Source organism: Chiloscyllium punctatum, chromosome 10 (genome assembly GCF_047496795.1).
Source record: "Chiloscyllium punctatum isolate Juve2018m chromosome 10, sChiPun1.3, whole genome shotgun sequence".
NCBI classification, from domain to species: domain Eukaryota; kingdom Metazoa; phylum Chordata; class Chondrichthyes; order Orectolobiformes; family Hemiscylliidae; genus Chiloscyllium; species Chiloscyllium punctatum.
Genome location: NC_092748.1, coordinates 70,575,319 through 70,598,076, shown reverse-complemented (window position 1 = coordinate 70,598,076; position 22,758 = coordinate 70,575,319). Strand labels below are relative to the sequence as shown.

General features: G+C 42.6%; 1 protein-coding gene across 2 annotated transcripts in view; it reads left to right on the top strand.

Moving 5' to 3' along the window:
- Nucleotides 1-13,274: 13,274 nt before the first annotated feature.
- ifih1 (interferon induced with helicase C domain 1) overlaps nucleotides 13,275-22,758 on the top strand; it is a 120,522-nt gene continuing 111,038 nt past the window's right edge. The window contains exons 1-2 of one of the 2 annotated variants that reach the window (XM_072579469.1): nucleotides 13,275-13,850; nucleotides 19,932-19,973. In XM_072579469.1, the coding sequence (XP_072435570.1) occupies nucleotides 13,389-13,850; nucleotides 19,932-19,973 (504 nt within the window). In that variant the 5' untranslated portion in view covers nucleotides 13,275-13,388. The remainder of the gene's footprint in view (nucleotides 13,851-19,931; nucleotides 19,974-22,758) is intronic. The other variant, XM_072579470.1, reaches the window with a different exon arrangement.

Genomic DNA, 22,758 nt, shown 5'->3' with positions numbered 1-22,758 from the left:
ACATATTGAAAAATAATCATTTGTTACAATTCAGAAAAAAATAATTAAGAAGCTGATTTCTTTTATTTGGTCATAGGCTATATTTGTTGCTGGCTAGGGAAGCATTTGCCACTCACCCCTAATTCCCTTGGGGCAGTTAAGAATCAACTACAATGCTGTCGGTTTGGAGTCACGTGGAGGCCAAGCCAGAAAAGGATAGCAAATTTCCTTTGCTAAGGGATATTGGTGAACGCGATATATCTTTGCAATAATCAACATTGGTTATGTGGAAGCCATTAGGGTAGCTTTTAGTTCCTGATTATTTAAAATTGAATTCAAATTTTACCATCTGCTTTGTTGGATTCAACCACATGTTGCCAGAAAATTAGGCAGGGTTCTGGAATACAAGAGACATGATGTTACCAACAACTGTGAACAGAAAGATAAATCATTATGATAGCTATTAAAGAAAACAACAGCTTCTGTCATAAAAAAAATAGCATTTGGAAAAAGATGTAAATTGTGTTATACAACTCTCAAACACTCTCAGTTAAGTGTGTTTTGAAATTGATAGTTAATTCACAGGCATAAATGGCTCATAGGCCAATTTCTAATTAAATTTAGGAGGGGTTGTCACGAGAATGTAGTATGCTCAAAAACAACAAAAATTCAAGGTTCTTATTTAAACCTCTGGCTAATGTTTATTAGTGAATTTATGCTGTTGTTAGACAGACATTAACTCAAAGCATGAAATTACATTTTCTGTGTTGCAAATCTAGTATAAACCGCACAGTGTAAATGCTACTTTTGACCTTGTAGTTCACCTTTGTCATTGGTGATACTGTCAAATGATATTATCAATAGTTACAAAGTAAATTGAAATATTTGGAAATCAACTAAAAATAATGCAAAGCAAGTTGAAGATAATCAATTTATTCATGCTGATTTAGCTCAGATAAACATTATTCTCTATTTATTTCTTTTACTCTGATTTTTAAAATATTTCTCCAGCCCTTTTGATGGTCGCTTAAATTTCCAGTGTTAACTGAAGCCATAACCAGTACAACGATTCTCAAACAGCAAAGGAAATGTTCTCATTTGGACTTGGCTATGAAGAAAGGATATATATTGGACAGGATCGTAGGAACTGGGACAGTGGAAAACAGGATGAACCTCTGTCAATCAGGATTTTTAACCCTGACTGACTTGTCTTTTCTTACTTCGAAGATGAATTGTTGGTTTTGTTTCTCCAATGTAATTAAACATAGAGTTAAATGGAATGATAATTGGGCCATTTATTTATACATTCCAAAGACAGGCAGGAAGTGTGATAGAAATAGACAAAATGGAAAACCTGACAACAATCTGCAAAGTGCCTGTTTCTGGGTTTTTTTTCTCTCTAAAGGTAGATTTTATTGTTAAAAGTTAATTCTTTTTTTTACTTCCATGACATTCTTCATACTAATTAAGGCAGACAAAAGGTTAAAACATTTTCTTAATTCCTCAGATTTTATTAGATTTTTGATGAATGTTCAAATGAATGAATGCTATTGAAAATGACATATTTCACATATAATTCAGTACCAGAGAAAAATGCACAAAAGAACAAAGGTCTTGACATGGAAAGTTATAACCTAACCGTGACAGGATGACATAGAAAGTACAAGTCTAAGAGTAAATTAACAGAGAAGACTAAAAGTTACAAAATGAATAAATGGACAAAAACTAAGTGCTTTATGTTGAATCCATGCAATACTCAAAACAAAATGGATGAATTGAGAATACAAGTAGAAATAAATACGGAACATCTGGTAGCCATTACAGAGACAATGACTGCAGGATGACATGATTGGGACCTGAGCACTGATGGGTATAGGTCATTTAGGGAGGATAGAAAACTAGGAAATGGTGATGGAGTGATTCTGTTGGTTAATGCTGACAGAAACATATATAAGTTCATGAAAGCAGAATGCGGAAACAGTTTGGGTAGAGATGTGAAATGAACAAAGCACAAAGTCACCTGTGGAAGTCTTGTACATACCCCCTAACAGCAACCAAATGATAAGTTGGAGCATAAATGGACAAAAGCTTATCAGAAAGGCTGGCTGTAGTTATAAGACATTTGAATTTACATGTAGAATGAAAAAATGAGATGTTCAAAGCCAACCTAGATGAGGAGTTCTTGGATAGTTTGTTACTACAACATATTTCTGTTATTCTCTCATTGGACATGGGTGTCACGTTGGCTAGCATTTATTATCACTAGTTGCTCTTGAGAAGGTGGTGGTGAGCTGCCTTCTTGAACTGCTGCATCCCATGTGCTGAAGACAAGCCCAAATGCCATTACAGAAATTTGATCCAGCAACAGTGAAGAAAGAACAGTATTTTTCCAAGTTAGGATGGTGAATGGCTATGGGGAAATATTGCAGGTGGCATTCTCATGTATCTGCTGTCTTTGTCTTTCTAGATAGAAGTGATCCTGGGCTTGGAAGATTCTGTCTAAGGATCTTTGGAGAGTTTCAGTACACACTTCTGCAACTGAGTATCAGTGGTGGAAGGAGTAGATGCCTGTGGTTGGGTTGCCAATCAAGCGACCTGCTTTATACTGGATGGCATCAAGCTTCTTGAGTGTTGTTGGAGCTTCATTCCAGGCAAGTGGGGAGTATTCCATCACGCCCCTGACTAATGTCTTGTGGATGGTGGACAGGCTTTGGACAGTCTGGAGGTGAGTTATGTACTGCAGTGTTCCTAGTCTCTGACCCGCTTCTTTTTTTAAGATTCCCTACAGTGTGGAAACAGGCCATTTGGCCCAACGAATCCACACTGACCCTCCAAAGAATAACCCTACCCAGACCCATTTCTCAACATTTACCCTGACTTAATGCACCTAACACTGTGGCCAATTCACCTGACCGGCACGTCTTTGGATTGTGGGAGGAAAATGGAGCACCCAGAGGAAACTCACGTAGACACGGGGAGAATATGCAAACTCCACACAGACAGTCAGCCGAGGCTGGAATTGAACCCGGGTCTCTGGCGCTGTGAAGTAGCAGGACTAATCACTGAGCCACCATGCCACCCCTGTTGTAGCTATTGTATTTGTATGGCAAAAACAGCTGAGCTTCAATGTTGATGGTGGGGATTCAATATAGGATTAACATTGAATGTCAAGCAGTGATGGTTAGAATGTCTCTTATTGGAGATGGTCACTGACTGGCATTTGTGTGACATGAATGTTACTCCCACTTGTCAGCCTGGATCTGGCTATTGTCCAGGTCGAGTGCATTTGACCGTGGGCAGCTTCAGTATCTGAGGAGTCATAAATGATGTTGAACATTGTGCCATCACTGGCAAACACTCCCAGTTCTGACCTTATGACGGTGTCAAGGAAATTACTTTGTCTGAGCATTCGAGTCTTGTTTCAAGAAGCTTTATTTTCTATGAATTCACAGAGAGGCTGAGACAGTCTCTACTGTCTAACAGCACTCTCTCTCTCTCGTGCTGGAAAGTCAGCCAATACATATATAATGATACAAACAACTTTTTTTTACATTCCACACTTTACAATAATTCAAAATAAAGATAAGCACAGTGCAGCTATCACCTTGTTGCTCAAGGACAGAAAAGCTAATGAGCTCAGGAATCGTCCCTACTAACAAGCTTATGATATACTCCCTGTATTTCATCAAATTATAATTACACAACCTCAGTCTTTATGTCCTGCAGTATTTTCCCACTAAAGCGAGAGGCTAAGAGCCAAAATAACTTTTACCTTGGTCAAGTATCCCATCATGCAGCATTGTGCCAAGTTCTTGCTACTTTCACAGATAGAGGGAAGGTTGTTGATGAAGCAGCTGAAGATGGCTTATGACACTACCTGGAGGAACACCTGCAGAGATGGCCTGGAGCCAAGATGACAGACCTCCAACAACTGCAACCATCTTTCTACGTGCCAGGTATGACTCCAACTCGAGGAGAATTTGCCCTTATTCACATTGTTTCCAGTTTTGCTAGAGCTCCTTGATATCATATTTGGTCAAGTGAAGCCTTGTCACTGTCACTTTATCACTGGGATTCAGCTCTTTTGTCCATGTTTGAACCATGGCAGTAACAAGGTCAGGAGCTGAGTGGTCCTGGCAGAAACAAAACAGGGCAGGTTATTGCTAAGCAGATACTGTTTGATAACACTATTGATGACACTTTCCATCACATCACTGATGATCAAATGTAAACTGATCGGGTTGCAATTGGCCATGTTGGACTTGTCCTGTTCTTTTGTGTTATAGGACATACCTGAGCAACTGTTTTCACATTGTCAGGTAAATGTTGGCAATGTAGCCTGTTCTGGAGTCAACCAGACAGCAGTCTTTTTTATGGTGCAACCTGATAGGACCAATTAATGAACTCAAAATGAAGGTACCCCTAAGTAACAGTGACCATAATTTGATTGAATTTTACATTTAGTTTGAGGAAGAGAGGAGTGAGTGTAAGACACTGCTTTAAAAACTTAAATAAAATTATTATGGTAACAGACCTAGTTAAAGTGATTTGAGCAATTTAAGTTAAATGATAGCATCACAGAATCATTATGGGGGTGCAGAAGGAGGCCGTTCAGCCCAACATGTCTGCACCAGCTTTATTATCTAGGCCATCTCCTGCTTTTTCCCCAGTTCCCCTCACACCGATACTAACCAAAACAATCCACAGCTTCCTTAAATGCCTAATTGAACCTGCTACCTCTACATTTCTAGGCAGTGCATTTCATGTCATAACATCTCGCTGTGTGAAGAAGTCTTCTCTCACATCATCCTTGCTTCATTTGCACCTCACTTTGAATCTTTTACATTCACAACCAGAAACAGCTTCTCACTAGTCCAAAGATGTGCAGGTTAGGTGATTTGGCTATGCTATATTGCCCATAGTGTTAGGGCATGTGCAGGCTAGGTGGATTACCTATGGAAATGTAGGTTTAGGCATAGAGAAGAGGGCCAGGTCTGGGTGGGATGCTCTTTGAAGGGTCAATGTGGGCTTGATAGGCTGAATGGCCTGCCTACACACAGTAGGGATTCTATGCTTCTATCTTCTCTGTCTGACCCCCCTCATAGTTTTGAAAACCTCAGTCAGATGTCCTCTCATCCTTCTTCTCTTTGAGAGAATCTAGAACTATAGGCCACTGTTTCAAAGCAAGGAGTCACCCTTTAAAACAGAGATTAGGTATTGGTTTTCCTTACACAAAGTTGTGAATGATTAGAACTCTTTCTGAAAGCAAGCAAGTATGTGAAAAGTTATCAGTGTAGGATGGCATGCCAATTTGACAGTATAATCAGATCAACCATGACCTTATTCAATGGTGATGCAGGCTCAAGGGGCTGGAGAGGCCTACTCCTGCTCCTTGTTCTTTTGCACTATAGAAAAAGACTGAAAGTGCAACTATTGATCTTTTAAGTGGGATGTGTAGGTTTCTAAGTTTCTTAAAAGATTTCTCTACTTTGCTTCTGAGTTTTACTTAATAGATTGCCTCATACAAGTTTGGTTTTGTATATTTGCAGTTTCAAAAAGACTAAAAAGAGATTCCTGGTTATATTTGATTTTTACCACAACTGGTTTCTTAGACCAGGCTATCCCTTCACAGCTAAGGGATGTTTTGAGATGATTGACTACTCAACCAAGAGGCCTTTGAAATAATTTACTTTAAGTTTTTCTTTTATGTAAATTTCAACTCAACAAGGGTGAACAATTTGACTAATTTAGTCATCCAGATTAAAATTTAAGGGAATTTACCAGTAGAAATATTTAACAATGAGGCTTTATTTTGCAAAGCATAGCAGATAAATAAATTATTATTTGTTAACACCTCCCACAAAATAAATGACATGTATTTGTAATAAGTTAGGCTCAGTTTGTTCACGTGACCTTGGTGAAACTCACATCAAAGATAGTGTGGTAACTAGTTTGTTTGGCAGTTCAACTAATTTCTATAATACACTCTCTACACATGATGCAACTTTCATAGACAACCCTTTATGCAGTATCTTCTTGAAAATCTTTAGATATCTAAATGGGTGACCTCTAATAAGCCTTCCTGATGCATTGCACCAATTTTTGTATGTGAAAAATTGGATTTGTCAAATAAGCAAATAACTTTATGAAATGGTATTTGGTATCCACTGTAGCCTCTATTTGTTGGAAATGCTCATTTATCCCTCTATAACTTTGCATTCTCTCACTTACCATAAAGATTAGATTTGCCAGTTAATAAATCTCTAGATTTGACTTCCCACTTTTGTGAACCAGGAATTGTAAAACATCAGAACCTGCAAGGATTCAAAAACAAAAACTGCTGGATAATCTCAACAGATCTGACAGCATCTGTGGAGAGAAATCAGAGTTAATGTTTCAGGCCCAGTGCTTCTTATTTAGAACTGATGATAACTTGGAACACCTGTAAGTGATTAAACCTTGACCATTGGGGATAAGAAGCAAGGGAAGGGTCGGCATGTTAAATTAAGTACACAAACAGGATTCAGGGGATAACAGACAGCCACCTACGTTAGAGCCCGGGTGTCCTTGGAGAAGGAGCACGCGGTGTCCACCGACACCCTGGAGTCGTTCAGGGAGAGGTGGGCGCCGCAGGGAGTGGAGTGCGTCATTTCTCCCTCCAACTCTATTTTGATTTAGTCCCTACCCTCCCCTTCACTGTTTTGCTCACACAGCATTGCCCTGTGGTTTGAAGGGCAGTGCTTGTCACTGGCCACTCGGGTGTTTTTCATATCTTCCTGGTGGTGGAAATTGAATAAAGATTTGTGCACTTTGTGTCTTTCACTGTGTCTCACACCTGCACACACACACACACCATGGGTGCTGGGGAAAAAATAAGCACTACCGCGGTTAGGCAGTAAAAAAAAAAAAAAAAACAGACAGCCACCTACGTTAGAGCCCGGGTGTCCTTGGAGAAGGAGCACGCGGTGTCCACCAACACCCTGGAGTTGTTCAGGGAGAGGTGGGCGCCGCAGGGAGTGGAGTGCATCATTTCTCCCTCCAACTCTATTTTGATTTAGTCCCTACCCTCCCCTTCACTGTTTTGCTCACACAGCATTGCCCTGTGGTTTGAAGGGCAGTGCTTGTCACTGGCCACTCGGGTGTTTTTCATATCTTCCTGGTGGTGGCAATTGAATAAAGATTCGTGCACTTTGTGTCCTTCACTGTGTTTTACACCTGCACACACACACACACACACCATGGGTGCTGGGGAAAAAAATAAGCACTACTGCACTTAGGCAGTAGTGTGGGGGTTAAATAAAAAAAAACAAAAGAAAAAAGAGGAAAAAAAAATAGGGGATACGTCCATTAAAAAAAAGAGAAAAAATAAATAAAGCCACACAGAGAGAGCCCAGGTGTCTCTAGAAAAAAAAAGACAGCCACCATTGGTTTGTTGCTTAAAGGCAAGTTATTCTGTCAAATTAGTCTGTGCCAGTGGTTATGCCACACATGAGCCTTAAGGATAAAAAAAATTGATTTTATGTGATTTGCTTGATTTATTATTGTTGTCACATGTACTGAGATAGAGTAAAAAGTACTGATTTGCTTGCTATCCAGCCAAATCATGCCCTACATAAATACAACAGGATAATAGGAAAGAATGCAGAATATAATGTTGCAACCACAAAGAAGGTGCAGAGAAAGATCAACTCTATTATATAGAGAAGTCTGTTCAAAAGTCTGATAATAGTGGGGAAGAAGCTTTTCTTGAATCAGTTGGTACATGTTTTCAAACATTTGTATCTCCTGCCTGATGGAAGAAGTGCAAAAGCGTTTAACTGGGGTTGGAGGGGTTTTTTGATTATGTTGGCTGCTTTCCTGAAGCAGTGGGAGGTATAGATGAAGTCAATGCATAGAAGTTTGGTTTACCGGATGGACTGAGCTGTGTTCACAACTCTCTGTAATTTCTTGTGGTTTTGGGCAGAACGGTTGCTATACCAAACTGTGACCCAACTGGCACCTAGGTTCGATTCCAGCCTCAGGCAACTGTCTGTGTGAAGTTTGCACATTCTCCCCATGTCTGTGTGGGTTTCCTCCGGGTGCTCTGGTTTCCTCCCACAATCCAAAAGATATGCAGGTCAAGTGAATTGGCCATGCTAAATTATTCCTAGTGTTAGGTGCATTAGTCAGAGGGAAATAAGTCTGGATGGGTTACTCTTCAGAGGGTCGGTGTGGACTTCTTGAGCTGAAGGGCCGTTTCCACACTGTAGGTAATCTAATCTAATAATCGAATAGGATGCTTTCTATCATGCAGCTAGAAAAATTGGTAAGTGTCATCATGGACGTGCTGAATTTCTTTAGCCTTCTGAGGAAGTAAATGCGTTGGTGGACGTGTTGTGGGATATTTACTCCTAGGAACTTGAAGCTCTTGACCTCAGCACCATTGATACAGACGAGGCTTGTCCTCCAGTCCACTTCCTGAAGTCAATGACCAACTCATTTGTTTTTCTGACATTGAGAGAGAGATTGGTGCCTGTACACCATGCCGCTAAGCTTTCTACAACGTGCATTTCGTTAATGTGAAATCGCTGCACACGATTGATGAATTGGAGACACTATTTCCAAAGCATGAATTTTTAAAGCGTGTGTTGGCTATAATGCAATTCTGGCCCCATTAGTTTAAATGGTACTGATATTACTCAATTTTTTTTAACATATATAGGATTGCAAGAGAATGGAACTATCATGTTATAGCAGAACCAATTGTATCTCTTTCGTATGTTCTGTCCTGTTGTTGTTAAAGATCTGATCTAGTACATGTGATATTATCAGCAAACTTGTAAATTTGGAGTCATAGAGTCGTGGAGCATGGAAACAGATCCTTCCATCCAATTCGTCCATACTGACCAAGTTCCCAAACTAAATTAGTCCCATTTTCCTGTGTTTGGCCTACATCCCTCTAAATCTTTCCAATTCACGTACCTGGAGAAAGTGAGCACTGCAGATGACGGAAATCAGAGTCTGAGTGTGTAGTGCTGGAAAAGCACAGCCGGCCAAGGAGCAGGAGAATCAACGTTTTGAGGATAGGCTCTTCATCAGGAATGAAGGAATGGCCCAAGGGGGCTGAGAGATAAATGAGAAGGGGTGTGGGGCTGGGGGAAAGGTAGCTGGGAATGCGATAGGTAGATGAAGGTGAGGGTGAAGGTGTTGGTAGGAGAGGAGGGTGGAGCAGCTAAGTGGGGAGGAAGATGGACAGGTCGGGTAGTTCAAGAGGGCGGTGCTGAATTGCAAGGTTGAATCTGGAATAAGGTGGGGGGAGGGGAATGAGGAAACTGGTGAAATCTACATTGGTCCCATGTGATTGGAAGGTCCCAAGGTGAAAGATGAGGCATTCTTCCTCCAGGCAGCAGGTAGTTAAAGTTTGGTGGTGGAGGAGGCCCATGACTTGCATGTCCTTGGCGGAGTGGGAGGGGGAGTTGAAGTGTTTGGCCACAGGGCAAGGGGGCGGGGGAGATGGGGTGGGGGGGATGTTGCTTAGTGCTTGTGTCCCAGAGATGTTCTCTGAAATGGTCCGCAAGTGACTACATTGAGAGCTCTCAATATGGTCTCCTCTACATTGATGAGACAGGACGCCAACTTGCAGAATGTTTCAAAGAACGTCTCTGGGACACAGACACTAAGCAATCCCTCACACCCTGTGGCTAAACACTTTATCTCCCCCTTCCACTCCGCCAAGGACATGCAAGTCCTGGGTCTCCTCTACCGCCAAGCTCTAGCCACCCAAAGAGGGTGTAGACCGCCTCATCTTCTGCCTTGGGACCCTCCAATCACAAGGGATCAATGTGGATTTCATCAGTTTCCTCATTTCCCCTCCCCTCACCTTATCTCAGATCCAACTTTCCAACTCGGCAGCGCTCTCTTGAACTGTCCTAGCTGTCCATCTTCCTTCCCACCTATCCGCTCCATCCTCCTCTCCAACCTATCCCCTTCTTCCCCCCATCTTCATCTACCTATCACATTCCCAGCTATCTTCTCACGCCCCCCCCCCCTCCCATTTATCTCTCAGCTCCCTTGGGCCACCCCCTCATTCCTGATGAAGGGCTTATGCTTGAAATGTTGATTCTTCTGCTCCTCAGACGCTGTTTGACTGGCTGTGCTTTTCCAGTACCACACTCTCCGACAATTTGTGTACTTGTCCAAATGTCTTTTAAATAATGTAACTGTATTTGGCATCTACCACTTCCTCTGACAGCTTATTCCACATACAAACCACTTTCTGTGTGAAAAGGTTGCCCCTCAGGTCTCTTTTAAATTTCTGTCCACTCACCTTAAACTTATGCCCTCTGGTTTTAAGATCCCCCATCCCAGGGAAAAGCCCTTTTCTAGTCATCCTATCGATGCCCCTCATGATTTTATAAACCTCCACAAGGTCACTTCTGTGGAATATGAAATGAGAGGAGGGGAGACACTGGGAGAAATCAAAGAAAAGCAGTAAAGGAAAGGACTCAGAACAATCGTTTGATCAGTACGTTAGAAATAAGATGAAATTATTTGAAAGGCAGGTTAATCAATCATACATCAATAAAAGTTTATTATTTCGATATTATGTTTTCTTACATGTACAATTCACTGGATCTTGTACATGCAAATAAGGCAAAATTATCAAGAGTGCATCTGGGCCTTGAAGTCTGGCATGATTTGATTTTAGGTAAAAACAATGACTGCAGATGCTGGAAACCAGATTCCGGATTAGAGGTGCTGGAAGAGCACAGAAGTTCAGGCAGCATGCAAGGAGCAGTAAAATTGACGTTTCAAGCAAAAACCCTTCATCAGGAATAAAGGCAGAGAGCCTGAAGGGTAGAGAGATTAGAGGAGGGTGAGGGTGGGGAGAAAGTAGCATAGAATACAATAGGTGAGTGGGGGAGGGGATGAAGGTGATAGGTCAGGGAGGAGGGTGGAGTGGATAGGTGGAAAAGAAGATAGGGAGGTAGGACAAGTCATGGGACAGTGCTGAGCTGGAAGTTTGGAACTAGGGTAAGATGGGGGAAGGGGAAATGAGGAAAGTGTTGAAGTCCACATTGATGCCCTGGGGTTGAGGTGTTCCAAGGCAGAAGATGAGGCGTTCTTCCTCCAGGCGTCTGGTGGTGAGGGAGCGGCGGTGAAGGAGGCCCAGGACCTCTATGTCCTCGGCAGAGTGGGAGGGCGAGTTGAAATGTTGGGCCACAGGGCGGTGTGGTTGATTGGTGCGGGTGTCCTGGAGATGTTCGCTAAAGTGCTCTGCTAGGAGGCGCCCAGTCTCCCCAATGTAGAGGAGACCGCATCGGGAGCAACGGATACAATAAATGATATTGGTGGATGTGCAGGTAAAACTTTGGATGTGGAAGACTCCTTTAGGGCCTTGGATGGAGGTGAGGGAGGAGGTGTGGGCGCAAGTTTTGCAATTCCTGCAGTAGCAGGGGAAGGTGCCAGAATGGGAGGGTGGGTTATTGGGGGGGTGCGTGGACCTGACCAGGTAGTCACTGAGGGAACGGTCTTTGCGGAAGGTGGAAAGGGGTGGGGAGGGAAATATATTCCTGGTGGTGGGGTCTGTTTGGAGGTGGCGGAAATGTCGGTGGATGATTTGGTTGATGCGAAGGTTTGTAGGGTGGAAGGTGAGCACCAGGGGCATTCTGTCCTTGTTACGGTTGGAGGGGTGGGGTCTGAGGAAGGAGGTGCAGGATGTGGACAAGATGCATTGCAGGGCATCTTTAACCATGTGGGAAGGGAAATTGCGGTCTCTAAAGAAGGAGGCCATCTGGTGTGTTCTGTGGTGGAACTGGTCCTCCTGGGAGCAGATACAGCGGAGGTGAGGGAATTGGGAATACAGGATGGCATTTTTACAAAAGGTAGGGTGGGAAGAGGTGTAATCCAGGTAGCTGCGGGAGTCGGTGGGTTTGTAAAAAATGTCAGTGTCAAGTCGGTCGTCATTAATGGAGATGGAGAGGTCCAGGAAGGGGAGGGAGGTGTCCAAGATGGTCCAGGTAAATTTAAGGTCAGGGTGGAAAGTGTTGGTGAAGTTTATGAATTGCTCAACCTCCTCGCAGGAGCACGAGGTGGCGCCAATGAAGTCATCAATGTAGCGGAGGAAGAGGTGGGGAGTGGTGCCGGTGTAATTATGGAAGATCGACTATTCTACGTAGCCAACAAAGAGACCGGCATAGCTGGGGCCCATACGTGTGCCCATGGCTACCCCTTTGGTCTGGAGGAAGTGGGAGGATTCGAAGGAGAAATTGTTAAGGGTGAGGACCAGTTCAGCCAAACGAATGAGAGTGTCGGTGGAAGGGTACTGTTGGGGACGTCGGGAGAGGAAAAAACTGAGGGCTTGGCGGCCCTGGTCGTGGCGGATGGATGTGTAGAGGGATTGGATATCCATGGTGAAGATGAGACGTTGGGGGCCGGGGAAACGGAAGTCTTGGAGGAGGTGGAGGGCGTGGGTGGTGTCTCAAAAGTTTGTGGGGAGTTCCTGGACTGGGGGGGGATAGGACAGTGTCGAGGTAGGTAGAAATGAGTTCAGTGGGACAGGAGCATGCTGAGACAATGGGTCGGCCAGGGTGGTCAGGCTTGTGGATCCTGGGAAGGAGGTAGAACCGGGCAGTGCGGGGTTCCCGGACTATGAGGTTGGAAGCTGTGGGTGGGAGATCTCCTGAGGTGATGAGGTTCTGTATGGTCTGGGAGATGATGGTTTGATGATGGGGAGTGGGGTCATGGTCGAGGGGGCGGTAGGAAGAGGTATCCTCGAGTTGGTGTTTGGCTTCAGCGGTGTAGAGGTCAGTGCACCAGACTACCACTGCGCCTCCTTTATCTGCTGGCTTGATGGTGAGGTCGGGATTGGAGCAGAGGGATTGGAGGACTGCGCGTTGAAGTCCACATTGATGCGCTGGTGTGAGGTGGGGGAAGGGAAATGAGGAAACTGTTGAAGTCCATATTGATGTCCTGGGGTTGAAGTGTTCTGAGGCGGAGATGAGGCGTTTTTCCTCCAGGCGTCAGGTGGTGAGGGAGCGGCGGTGAAGGGGGCCCAGGACCTCCATGTCCTCAGCAGAGTGGGAGGGAGAGTTGAAATGTTGGGCCACAGGGCTGTGTGGTTGATTTGTTTTTATGCCAATCTGAAAAAAACTGTCCCATTTGTAAAAGGGAATCTGATCTTTTGATCTGGTAAATAGAAACAGAAATCGACAGTTTGCTTCACTGTTTATTGGGCTTTCTACTGTACGTAGCTTAGTGTATATTTTTCTTAGATGAAGTACTGCTGATGGAAGTCCCCTTTTCTCTACGTCAATTGTGTTTCACTGCGTGACTTTATAGAATCGAAACAGAAACTGATCACTTTAAAACAGGGAGAAGTGGGGAGCCAGCGTTCAGTTCCAGTATCCGCTTTCGCAGAGCTGTTCAACATGAGCTCCAGCGAGTATGAGCAGGGGCGGCAGCAGCAGCACTTGATGCTGATCGATTGTTTCCGCAACCGCTTGGTCGCGACCATCCAAGTGGAGCCAGTGCTGGACTTCATCACGTTCATGGGAGAGGCCGAGAAAGAGGAGATCCGGGCCATGAAACTGCAAAAAGGCAACCAGGCTGCAGTCAACCTGCTACTCACCAAGATCACCAGGCAGCCCCCTGCAGCGGGCTGGTTTGGAGAGTTTATCACTGCCCTGACGGAAGGCGGTTGTTCTCACGCCGCTGAGTATGTGCGTCTCGATACAGATCACGGTATTTCGCCATCACTGGAAGCCCAGAATGACCTGGAGGTGAAACTCATCGACATCTTGTCCCCAAGTTTAATCGACAAGCTGCTACCCTTTGACATTTCTGTGCATTGTTTTACCAGTAGCATTTTGACCCAAGATGACGTGGAGAATGTAGGTACTTTTTTAAATCACTTGTAGAACTGAATGCCTTTTTCGATATTGATGTCATCAGTCAAATTAGGCTTCTTTGAAGTAGATCAAGTGACGTCACAGTATTCAAATATTATTGAATTAATGGGTGTTACCAAGTCCAAATGGGAGGTGTGCCTTGGGACTTTAAATAATTGGCAATGCGAGTCCACTTATTGCTGCGTATTACATTTAAGGCATAAAGATATGAGGCCCAATTGTGAGGCTTGAGGTTGACATTAATGTATTAGATACAAGACGTATTATATGAAAAAACAAAATGAGCAAAAAGGTGTTAAAATTCAATTTGAGTTGAATAATATGTAGTGGTACTTCATAGAAATTAAAACTTAACAATTTAATCTCAATGAAAGCATGCTGAAGGATGTACTAAAAGAAAGCAAATGGCATGTTGGTTTTCATTGCAAAAGGGTTTGTGTACAGGAGCAATATTGTCTTCCTGTGACTGTCCACACTGGGAGTATTGTGTGCAGTTTTGATCTTCTGCCATCTCCCCATACTCCTTGGTACCATTAGTAATCAAGAATTTATCTATCTCTGTCTTAAATACACTCAACGACTTGGTCTCCACAGCCTTTTGCTGCAAATAGTTTCACAGGTGAACTACCTTCTAGCTAAAGAAATTCTCCCTTGTCAATTTTAAAGGGCCATCCCTTCATTTATATTTGTGTCCTGGGGAAAAATGGGGAAAAGTGTCATGGGTATAATTTATGACTACCTGAACTACAAGCAGGCAAATATAATTTGCTAGCTTTATGCTTCTGTGCTTAAGTAAATATGGCTTACTGTTTATGCCTGCTCAGGTCAGTGGTCCTTCATTGAATTCTTTCACATCATTAGAATATTGATATTATGCATTTTCACCCTTTCCAGCCTGCAAAGCAATTCAGTAAGATCATGGCTGATCCTCCAACTCAGTATTGTGTTTTGGCTTTCTCCCCATATCCTTTGATTTTAATCTGATGACCCTTATTTATATCTTTGTTGAAAGCCTCCAATATTTTAGCCTCAACAGTTTCCTGTGGCAGAGAGTTCCACAAGCTCAACGCTCGCTGGGTGAAGAGATTCTTGCTCCTCTCTGCCTTATCCTTAGACTGTGCCCTTGGGTTCTGGACTCCCTGGTCATTGAGAACATTCTTCCTGTATCTAGCCTGTCTAGTCCTGTAAGAATTTTATGGATTTCTATGAAATTACCCCCTCATTCTCCTGAACTCCCGTGAATATACTCCTCACTGATTCAGTCTCTTCCCATACGTCAGTCCTGCCATCCCAGGAATCAATTTGGTAAACCTTCATTGTACTCTCTCTGTAGCCGGAATATTCTTGCTCAGATAAGAAGACCGAAACTTCACACAATACTCCATATGTGGTCTTAACAAATCATCTCCAACTGCAGTAAGACACCCCTGTTCCTGTACTGAAATCCTCTTAGTATGAGGGCCAACATCCCATTTGCCTCCTTCAATGCCTGCTGCACCTGCATGCTTACATTCAGCAACTGATGTACAAGGACACATACATCTCATTGCATCTCCCCCCTTTCCCAATCTATTAGCATTCAGATTGTGATCTACCTGCCTGTTTTGGCAAACAAATGGATAACCTCACACCTATCCACATTTTACTGCAACTGCCCTTTATTTGCCCATTTGCTTAACTTGTCCAAATTACATTGAATCATCTCTGCACCCTCTTTACAACTCCATCCCACCCAGCTTTATGTCTTCTGCAAACCTGGAGATATGACTTGTAGTTTCCTCATCCAAATTAGTATTACATATTGTGAATAGCTGGGGTCCAAGTTCTGATTCCTATAGTTTCCCACTAGTCACTCGAGAAAAATACCCATGAATTCTTATTCTTTGTTTACTGTCTGCCAACCAGTACTCAATCCATGTCAGTAAGCAAACATAAAATCCCATGAGCTTTAATTTTGCATACTAATCTATTATGTACTACCAATTTGCTTTGCCCAATTATATGCTGACTGAAGTCAGCAATAAGTGCAGCTGGTTTATTACTTACATTGCTAGTTTCCTTTTTAATTCCATTCCTAACATTACTCTTCCTGCTTGTAGGTTTATATATAAAACCCCAATTTATCATTTCCTGCCCCTTGGTGTTTCTCAACTCAATCCACATAGATTCTACTTCACCAGAGCTAATACCCTTCTTTACAATTGTATTAATTTCTATTTTAATCACCATTTCATTTCACACCTCCATTTCATTTTTGTGTGTCCTTTCCAAAAACTGATCATTCAGTTTCCATTCCTTGTCACTCTGAGCCATGTTTCTGTAATCGCCACTATATCACTTGTTATATCTACTAGCATGACTAATTTGTCCACAAGGATAAATTTGTCCTTAAGACTTGTCTTTTTAACATTCTTAGTTCTGTTTAGATTAGATTACTTACAGTGTGGAAACAGGCTCTTCTGCCCAACAAGTCCACATCGACCCTCCGAAGGGCAACCCACCCAGACCCATTCCCCTACACTTACCCCTTCACATAACACTACGGACAACTTAGCATGGCCAGTTCACCTAACCTGCACATATTTGGACTGTGGGAGGAAACAGGAGCACCCAGAGGAAACCCATGCAGACACAGGGAGAATATGCAAACTCCACACAGACAGTTGCCCGAAGCGGGAATTGAACCCGGGTCTCTGGCGCTGTGAGGCAGCAGTGGTGATATATTCTTCTATGTCTCGTGCTGGAAGTATTGAATGTTTAAGATGATGAATGACGTCCTTTGTGTAGAAGGTGTTGAGCCTTTTTAATGTTGGTGGCACACTCACCTAACAAAGTAAAAGTGTTCTCTCATAGGGTCAAGCATGTCTCAGAGCAGTTGCAGCAAATACTCAAGGTGGGTGGTGGGGTCGCGTGAGCAGTCAGATACATTGTACACATTGGTACCAAAGAGATAATTAGAGAAGGAGATGAGGTTCTGCAGAGTGAATATAGGAAGTTAGGCACAAGGTTCAAAAGCAGGACCTTAAGGGTAGTATTCTCTGGATTATGAGTGGCGCGATGTGCTCGTGAGAGCAGCATAGGAGAATGAATGACTGAGCAGATGGTGCAGGGGACACAAATTCAGATTTTCAGATCATTAGAATCTCTTTTGGAATAGAAGCGACCTGTACAAGAGGGATGAGTTTCACTCGAAATGGAGGAGATCAATATCCTGGAGGGGAGATTTGCTTGTGCTCCTCAGAAGCCTTTAAACTAGTAGGGAAGGGAAGGTGGGGGGATCCTAAAGTGCTCGGGAGAAAAGAGCAAGGTTGAGGATAGTTCAGAAGATAAAGGGAGTAAGTTAACTAGACAGGGCAGGCAAGAGCACAGCAAAGATTCCGGTATAACTAAATAATTAAACTGCATTTATTTCAATGCAAGAGGCCTTACCAGTAAGGCAGATGAACTTAAGGCATGAATGGAAACATAGGACGGGTCATCATAGCTATTACAGAAATGTGGTTGAGGGAGGGACAGGATGGACAGATCAATGTTCCAGTGTATAGATGCATTAGGAAGGATAGAGATGGAAGAAAGAGAGGAGTGGGAGGGGTGGTTTTGTTTAGGGAAAACAGCATTGCTCTATTTAGAGAGGATATTTCTGGGGGATCATCCAGAGAAGCTGTGTGGGTTGAACTGAGAAATAAAAAGGGGATGATCACCTTTGATAGGATTGTACTACAGATGCCCCAGTAGTTAACAGGAAACTGTATGTAGGCAGATCTCAAACATCCCAAAGAATAATCCCCTATTCGTGGATTTTAACTTTTCACATGTAGACTGGACCTTCCATAGTGTTTAGGTCTTGTATAAAAGTTAAAGTTCTAAATTCGAGCAAGTTCAATTTTGATAGTATTAGACAGAAACATTCAAACGTTGTTTGGGGTGAGCTGTTTGTAGATAAAGGAACGACTCGCAAGTAGGAGGATGTCAAAAGTGAGATAAGGAGTTCAGAGACAATATGTTACTGTTAGTGAAAGGCAAGACTGGTAGGAACAAGAAACACTGGATGACTAGGGGTATTGAGGCACTGCTCAAGACAAAGAAGGAGGCATATGTCAAGAATAGACAGCCGAGATCAAGTGAATCCTTTGAGGAGTATAGGGAGAGCAGGAGCATACTTAAGAGGAGAATCAGGATTGCAAAGAGAGGAAATGAGGTAGCCAAGGCAGATAAGCTTAAGGAGAATCAAAAGCAATTCCACAAGTGCATTAAGAGCAAAATAGCAACTACGGAATAGGAGCTCTTAAAAAATCAACAAGGTCATCTATGTGTGGAACCAGAAGAGATGAGTGAGATTCTGAACAAATACTTTGTGTCAGTATTTACTGTGGAGAAAGACATGGAGGCTAGGGAACTTGGGGAAATAAATACAGATGTCTTAAAAACAGTCCTTTTACAGAATAGGAAGTGCTGGAAATCTTAAAACATATAAAGGTAGATAAATCCCTGTAACCTGATCAGTGTATTCCAGGACATTGTGGGAAGTTAAGGAAGAAATTGCAGAGCCCCTAGCAGAAATATTTGTATCATTGACAGCCATGGGTGAGGGGCCAGAAGACTGGAGGATGACTGAGGTTGTGTCTTTATTTAAGAAAGGCTGTAAGGAAAAGCCAGGGAACTATAGGTTGGTCAGTCTGAAGTCAGTGATGGGTAGGTTGTTGGAGGGAATTCATAGAGACAGGACTTAACTCCTTTTGGAGAGACAAGGATTGATTAGGGATAACCAGCATGGCTTTGTGCATGAAAAATCGTGTCTCACAGACTTGATTGAGTTTTTTGAGGATGTGACCAAGAAGACAGATGAGGGAACGTTGTCTACATGGACTTTAGCAAGGCCTTCAACAAGGTTCTGCATAGTAGACTGGTTAGTAAAGTTAGATCAGATGGGATTCAGGGAGAGCTAGCCAATTGGATGCAAAATTGGCTTGACGGAAGGAGTTACAAATTGGTGGTAGAGTGTTTTTTTTGGACTGGAGGACTGTGACCAGGGATGTTCCGTAGGGATTGATGCAGGCTTCTCTGTTGTTTGCCATTTATATAAACAATTTGGATGAGAATATAGGAAGCATGGTTAATAAATTTGTGGATGACATCAAAATTGGTGGTGTAAAAGACAGTGAAGAAGGTGATCTAAGAGTAAAATGGGATTTTGTTCAGTTGAGCCAATGGGCCAAGGAATGGCAGATGGAGTTTAATTTAGATAAGTTCAAGGTATTGCATTTTGGTAAGAGAAACCAGGGCAGGACTTAAACAATGAATAGAAGAGCCCTGAGATGTGTTGTTGATGAGAGAGACCTACGGTTTCAGGGACAGAGTTCTTTGAAAGTGGTGCCACTGATGGACCGGCTGGTGAAAAAGGCATTTGGCATGCTTCTCATGTGTGAAGAAGCATGTCACTGCTTCACAAATTGATCAGAGCATTGAGTATCGCAGTCGGGATGTCATGTTACGGCTATACAAGACATTGGTTAGGCCACATTTAGAGTACTGTGTAGAGTTTAGTTGCCCTGCTATAGGAAGGATAATATTAAACTGGAAAGGGAGCAGAAAAGATTTACAAGGATGTTACCAGCACTGGAGGGTTTGAGTTATAAGGAGAGTGTTATTAGGCTGGAACGTTTTTCCTTGGCGTGCAGAAGGTTGGGGATGACCTTTTAGAAGTTTATAAAACCATTAGTAGCATAGATAAGGTGAATAGGACAGGATAGGGAATTCAAAACTAAAGCGCATAGATTTCAGATGAGAGGGGAAGGATTTGAAAGGAATCTGAGGGGCAACATTTTCACACAGAGTGGTGCGTATGTGGAACGAGCTGCCAGAAGAAGTGGTAGAGGCAGGTACAATTGCAACATTCTAAAGACATTTGGCAGGTACATGAATAGAAAATGTTTAGAGGGATATGGGTCAAATGCAGGCAAATGAGACTAGTTTATTTTGGGAAATCTTGTTGGCATGGACAAATTGGACTGAAGGGTCTGTTTCCATGCTGTACCATTCTATGATTATGATTCTATATTGCAGACATGTGCCCGAGATGGTGGACAGCCTTTGGGAATTCAGGAGGTGAGTTCCCAGCTGCTGATGTTTTCTTGTAGCCAGAGTATTAGATAGCTGGTCCAGTTAGGTTTCATGTCACCAATTGATGATGGTGGATTCATCAATGGTAATGTCATTGAACATTAAACAAAGATGGCTAGATTCTGACTTGTGGGAGATAGTTATTGTGAAGCACGTTTGATGTGCAAATGTTGTTAGCCATTTATCAGCTCAAGTATTTCATGCTCGTCCCTCAAAGCAATTGAGAAGATAGTGGTCATACGCATCAGTGAACGGCTGCAATCCATGGCTGGTCGGCACACATCAGTAGTATTTATTGGAAACAGTTACCAAAGTTTTGACCTAGCGGCAATGGAAGAGTACAGTTCAAGTCAGGATGTTGTGTAATTTGGACGATATATATTTCATATAGTGGTGTGCTCAGCTGCTGCTGACTATGTTTTTCTAGAAGGTCGGAGCCAGGAATTTGGAAGATGCTGTCAAAGATACCTTTGCAGGTGCTATAGTGCATCTTACAGTCAGTACACAGTGCTGATACTATCTGCCACTGGTGGAAGGTGACTGTTTAAAGTGATGCATAGGTGGTCAATCAAGCAGCTTGTTTTGAGCTGAATGTGTCAAACTTCTTTGACCTTGGTGGAGCTGTAACTCATCCAAGCAAGTGGGGCAGAGTAAGTATTCTATTGCTTTCCTGACCTAATGCCTTGTAGATATTGAACAGTTATGGGAGATAAACTGTTGATAAGCTGAATTACTCAATGCAGAATACTAGTCTCTGACCAGCTGTTATAGCTGCAGTATTTATGTGGCGAGTCCAGTTAATTTTCATGTCAATGGTAACTCTCAGGATGTTGATGCTGAGAGTTGTCTCCAATGATAATTCCATTGAATGTCAAGTTTATATGGTTTGATTCTCTTATGAGAATGTCATTGCCTGGACCTTATGTGAGATGTATTTTATTTATCACTTATTAGCTCAAGCCTGAATGTTGTTCTAGGTTTTTCTTCAATTTCTGTGGAACTATAAATAGAAATAAAGTATTGTAATCATCAAAAAACATCCCTAGTTCTGAAACTTAAAGGATAAGGGGTCTGTGGAATTCTCATTCTCAGAGATCACTGGAGACAGACTCATTGAATATCTTTAAGGTAGAGGTATATATATCTTTGACTAATAAGGGGCTTGAACAGTATTAGTTTAGGCAGTAAAGTAGAGTTAAGGCCAAAATCAGAATAGCCATGATCTTATCGAATGGTGCAATAGTTGGACCGCTCCAACTATTTATTGTTATCATTGAATGCTCCTTGTCCTTTTCCATGGCCAATTTAAACCTCATGGTCCTGTAACTGTTATCAGTAAATATTCCCTCACTAATGCTAGGGAGGTCTAGTTGATACAACTCATTCCCCAGAAACAGAAATACCAAGGCCTCTTAGTCTCATTCATAGAAACATGCAGCACAGAAAATTCTCCTGATGGAAATTCTGAACCTTTCTATAATTTCCGCAAGGGACCAAATGATCTGTTCCTGCTCCAAATTTGAATGTACATATGTTCAAATGCACTGCTGAGTGTATTCTATTGGCTTCCAATGAGGAATGATACAAAGGGACAAATTTGCAAGGAAGTTATAGAAAGATTCAGAATTTCTATCAGGAGAATTTTCTGCACTGCATGCTTCAATGAATGACAGTAAGAGGCCTTGGTATTTCTGGTTCTGGAGACTGACTTGTATCCACTGAATTCAGTGTCAGTGAGGGAACATTTAGTGACAACAGTTATGGTAGCATGGGCTTTAAGTTGGCCATGGAAAAGGACAAGGAGCATTCAAAGACAACAATAATTAGTTGGAGAGGTCCAATTTCAATGGTTTAAGAAGGGATCTGACCTATATAAATTGGAATGAAAGATTGTCAGGCAAAACTGTAATAGTACAATGATCTCCCTTCAAAGAGAAGACAGTTTGGTGTAGCCAAAGTGCATTCTCATGAGGGGGAACTATCAGGCAAACAAACCTAGCACTCCCTGGACAATGAAAAGGGTGCGTAATAAAATTGAGAACCATGTGGAATTTAAAAGGTCAGAGGGTAAGTAAATATGCAACATAGTGGAGTAAAAGGTAAGAATTAGAAGAGACTGGTAACTGCTTTAAAAAGGAATCCAAAAGTTTTACTTAACATCTGAACAATAAAAGAGCAGTAAAAGAAAGTGTGGAGCCATGTAGGCACCAAAAAACAACTTACACATAGAAGCAGTGGACATAGCTGACGTTCTACATATGAACTTTGCATCTCTCTTTACCAGTCAAGAAGATGCTGCTCATGTCATAATGAAAGAAGAAGTTGTTAAAATACGTGATAGTAGGTGGTCTAAAAATTGATAAAGAGAAGAAATTGGTCTCCGTACGAGGAGTCCAGAGGCAGGGGAATTTTGGAAAGTTACACCGTTTGGGTCTGGGGTAGAAAAGGAGTTACTATCCTCAAGGTCAACCTTTCTGCAAAGTTTATTCACATAGGTGCCCTTCCACTCACACCCGCCTCCCCCCCCGCCCCACCCCATATACCTCTTCCCCCACCTCCCAACAAGCATCTCCAGTAAGAACCTCCTACATTCGCACTGTGCGAACCTCCCCTTTATGTGCCTCACTCCACACATATCTGGAAGAGGATTACAGGCCACCTGCTTGTAGTCATAGCACTTGCCAATGTTGTCACTGATGTTGCTCGGACAACAAAACTGTCAGTAAATTTGAAGAGCTGACAATGCAGAGAGGAAATAAAATGTGAAAAA